The 3,927-nt window shown below is 48.4% G+C and overlaps 1 protein-coding gene across 1 annotated transcript; it reads right to left on the reverse strand.

Annotated features, from left to right (window-relative positions):
- Tmem252 (transmembrane protein 252) lies at positions 1–3,702 on the reverse strand. Its single transcript, XM_004652987.2, has 2 exons — positions 3,348–3,702; positions 1–986 (listed from the first exon to the last, which is right to left on the reverse strand). Exons 1-2 carry the CDS (start codon positions 3,623–3,625, stop codon positions 608–610), a joined length of 657 nt encoding a protein of 218 aa, XP_004653044.1. The 5' UTR covers positions 3,626–3,702; the 3' UTR covers positions 1–607.
- Positions 3,703–3,927: the final 225 nt, after the last annotated feature.

Raw genomic sequence — 3,927 nt, forward strand, 5'->3', positions numbered from 1 at the left:
TGTTACTATAATTTTTTATCTTTTAAATTCTGAAGTTTTACAGGTTTTTTGAATATTACATAGAAACATTTTTGAAACCACAAGATTTGTATTAGCTCATATATTCATATAACCATACCTAGTACAAATTCCCTCCGACATTCTGTGTATCATGAATTACGTATTCTAACTGCTTGTATTTACAAGGGCATCTTGGAGAAATGACATTTTGTGCTTGAACCATTTTGAGAGTATTACAGTCACCTCTTTTCATGTCGGAAAAAAACACGCATAATTAAAATAAAATGATACAAATAGCACTCCTAGGTTGCAAGGACGCATGTCCCTTGGTTGCCAGCTTTGATGTGGCTCAGGTAGCCAGGCTGGGGGGTAATTCCGAAGCTGTTTCCCCAACATTCTTCACTTCGAAATTCCCAGGTAATGTCGTATAAGCAGGGCTGAAGCCAGCAGCTTGCTTGGGCCTCTCCCTGTTTGGGCTCAGGTACTGGGGTGAGGAGAGAGGCAGAAAGGATTATCCAACCAGATGCCAGCTCTGCGGTGGTTCCAAGGCTTGCCTGAGTTGGCCTCCACGGGCCATCCTCACCCTTCCCTCCACGCCCAGCTTGCATCATGAGTCTACATGGCTGTCTCGCTCAGCGTGGTGGGCTCCGGGTCCCAGATGGATGCAGCTTTCCCTGCCAGTCCCTGTCCAGCCTCTCTTATTAGCAGCTGGTTCCCCAGAGGGTGCACTGTGAGCCCTGGAGAGCGGCCCTGCCTTCGGCGCTGGGTGTGGCCCCTGGGCCTCTTCCAATGCTGCCACAGCTGGGTGGGCCAGGCACTCCTGGTAGGGTGGCGGGGCCTCCGGGTGGGTATCATTTTCCTCTGCAAGTTCAAGGTCTGTCTCCGTATACACAGGCGGAGGGATGCCTAAGGTCACGCGCCCTGCAGGATAGGCCTGCTTTTCTGGATCGAGGCTCTCTTCATAAACAGGAGGGTAAAAGTCGGGCCTGTGGATAAACGCCAGACAATTGTGTTACTGATGCCAAGGAGACATATGTTCGCCTCTCTCAACTCACACTGTGTGAAGTTAAACTGCTAAGAAACATTGATTTTTCAAGCAGATGTACTTCTTCCCTGAATCTCCAGTTTCTAAAAATAATATAAAATAAAATAAAACTGTGCACCCTCCAAGAAGAAGCCTTTTTCAACCATGCCTGGAGTCTATTTTTTCTACCCAGATATTTTAGGCTATTCCTCCCCACCCCCACCCTGTCTCTTTCTCCTTCACACCTGCAAACAGCCATCTAAGACCTTTCTCAGCCACAGGGGCTACGGAGACTTTGACCATGGAACCACTTTCTAGCCAGGTTCATTCGCATCCCGGTTCTTGTTCACACACATCATCTTCTACACCACTGCATAAGGTCTCCGACCTTCACCCGTAACAAACCAGTGAATGAAATCCAACCTCTTGGATTAAGGCCAAGTAGCAAGAGGAGAGTGAGAGTGGATGTGAGAGACTACAGTGATACAGTACAGGTCCCTGGGTGAGAGCAGATGCCACCAGTTTTCCTGACACCCTTTTATGTCTCCGCAGAGAGCTGCCAAGAAAGAGTCGATGCACATTCATTTCTCAAAGCATTTTCAACTGACAACTTCATGCAAATCCCACCTGCAGCCTTTTGATGCCAACCAGCCCATGGTTCGAGGAGCCATTCACCCCAAAGCTAAACTACTCCTTGGCCATCCTGCCCATCATCTTGCTAATTAAAAAAACTCCTTCTGGCTCCTCCACCATGAATGGAGGCAGGGTGGGGACAAGGCAAGGAAGAGATGGGGGAGCTTGTTTGTGTTGTATATTTATAGAGCAAGTTTGTCCGGTGCCTACAGGGAATGTTTATGGTGTGTAACCACAACAGAACGGGGACTGCCATTGGTAGCCACAGCTCCGCTCCAAACTGTGGCAGGCTTGGGGCCAAACAGCTGAAGCTAGCTGTCTACTGTACAGCAGAGGTCTCAGCCTTGCCCTGGAAATAGCCAAGGCTGAGTCACAGGACATACGTGTAAAGGCGCTTTGGCCAGAAAGGTGAGCTGTGTCCTGGAACGACAGTTCAGGCCCCTGAACCCCACCACTGCACGTAGGCTTGGATATCTCTGCCTGGGCACCCACTTGAGATGCGCAGTTTCTGAGAAATGTTCCTCCTCAGGTGGACTCAGTGCGGGCTGAGCACCTTGGAATGCAGGAGGAAGAGGCACTAAAATAGGAACTCATGATTTACTTTTGAACACTCCAACACAGAAGATGTACTACTCTGCATGTGTTGGTAAATTTTAGCTGCACCCTAAAGGCATTTACCCCTATCAGGAATTCACACTATAGATGTAGTGCCCTTCTCTCTCTCTCTCTCTTTCTCTCAGTCACACACAAATTATCACTCTAGAGGCATCTTCTACAATCACTTCTGTTATCTCAGTTCATATAATGGACGCCAACACTGTACATGAGATATGTGAGATTATTCCTATTCAAGGAACATGTAACAGCTAAATCATGTTATCACTTCCCCATTCTTTCATGAAGGGGTGAGAGGACTCAGACTTTTACAACCTATATTCTGAGAATGATGCCTGAGGTTTCTTTCTAAATGGTCCTGAGAATTGGGAGGTTGATAGTCAGTTAACTGACTATAAGGTTACCTAAATCTTCTTTGTTCTTGTGGTAAACCAGAGCACGGCGCATGCTCATAGTGTTGTGCAGTCATCTTCAGGATTTGTCATCACTCCAAAGTGACACTCTGGATTTATTAAACAATCACTCTGTTCTCCCCACCTCAGGCTCTGGGAACCACTGATTTATTTTCTTGCTCCATGAATTTAACCACTGTATCTACATTATAGAAGTGGACTCATACAATAGGTGTCCCTTCTGACTGGATAACATCACTTGCCAGTAACATCTTCAACATGCACTCACCTCATGGCATCTTTCAGAATGTGGTCTACGACTTTCTTTTTCCTTATAACTTGGTATCCAGGTTATAGAGAACTGGTCATCTGCCTCTAACTAATGGCACCCCACAATACATAGAAGAACCTAGGAGCTGGGCCTCTTGAGTTAGGGTAGGTTTACTAGTAATGAGGGTGGGATCTTATCCTAAGAAAATTCCCCCCTGGCTTCATTTTTTCCCTAAAGCTATCCCCATTCTACCCCATGAGAACCCCAGAATAACTGCTTGCCAGTAGAATTGGGGGCCTAGATACACAGCCCCATGGGTCATGTGCACGGATCCACTACGATACCAGAAGTGGCCTCGCTTTGCATCCCCTGCCTATCAGCCTCCTTGGCCTTTCTGGCACTCAGCACATACCTGTCCACCGTGGCCAGAGGCAGCTCTCTGGAAGCTAGGTGCTGTCTGAGAACATGGCTGAAGACGCCTTTGGTTTCCTTTGCCTGGCGGTAGGTGCTCCAGAAGATTCCGCTCAGAAGGATCACAAACCCCAGAGGCAGAAGCACATAGGCCATGACCAGGTTCCTCTGGTTGGAGGACATGGACTGGGAGGAGATGAAGAAAGCCCCCAGGCAGATCATCAGGAAGCCCGCGAGGAGCGCGAGGGCGCAGAGAACTACGCCAGTCCTGTTCTGCATCCCTGCTCCTCGGGAGCCGGACCCGCCACTCCTCCGCTGCGCTCAGGGAAGTGCTCTCCTTAGGCAGCGCGCGGGCTTCTATGTGGGACCAACTGGCCTTTGGACAATTAAATGAAGCAGGCATGGGGAAGCTATTCATTAACCACTGAAAGTTACTGTAATATCCTCCAGGGGGAACCTAGAAATACAACACTGTGTCCTTCAGGAAGGGAAGGCTGCACGTAGACAGTTTCTTTCTGGTTGGTGGGTGAGACCTCAGATGCTCCCAAGTATGGGGGGGATCGCAAATCTTGCTCTCTCAA

This window comes from Jaculus jaculus, chromosome 1 (assembly GCF_020740685.1).
Source record: "Jaculus jaculus isolate mJacJac1 chromosome 1, mJacJac1.mat.Y.cur, whole genome shotgun sequence".
Taxonomy (NCBI): Eukaryota; Metazoa; Chordata; class Mammalia; order Rodentia; family Dipodidae; genus Jaculus; species Jaculus jaculus.

Coding starts and splice junctions, on each gene's coding strand:
- Tmem252 (XM_004652987.2), bottom strand. CDS start 3,625: ATGCAGAACAGGACTGGCGTAGTTCTCTGCGCCCTCGCGCTCCTCGCG. Junction 987..3,347: donor CCTCTGGCCACGGTGGACAG/GTATGTGCTGAG, acceptor GTTTATCCACAG/GCCCGACTTTTACCCTCCTG.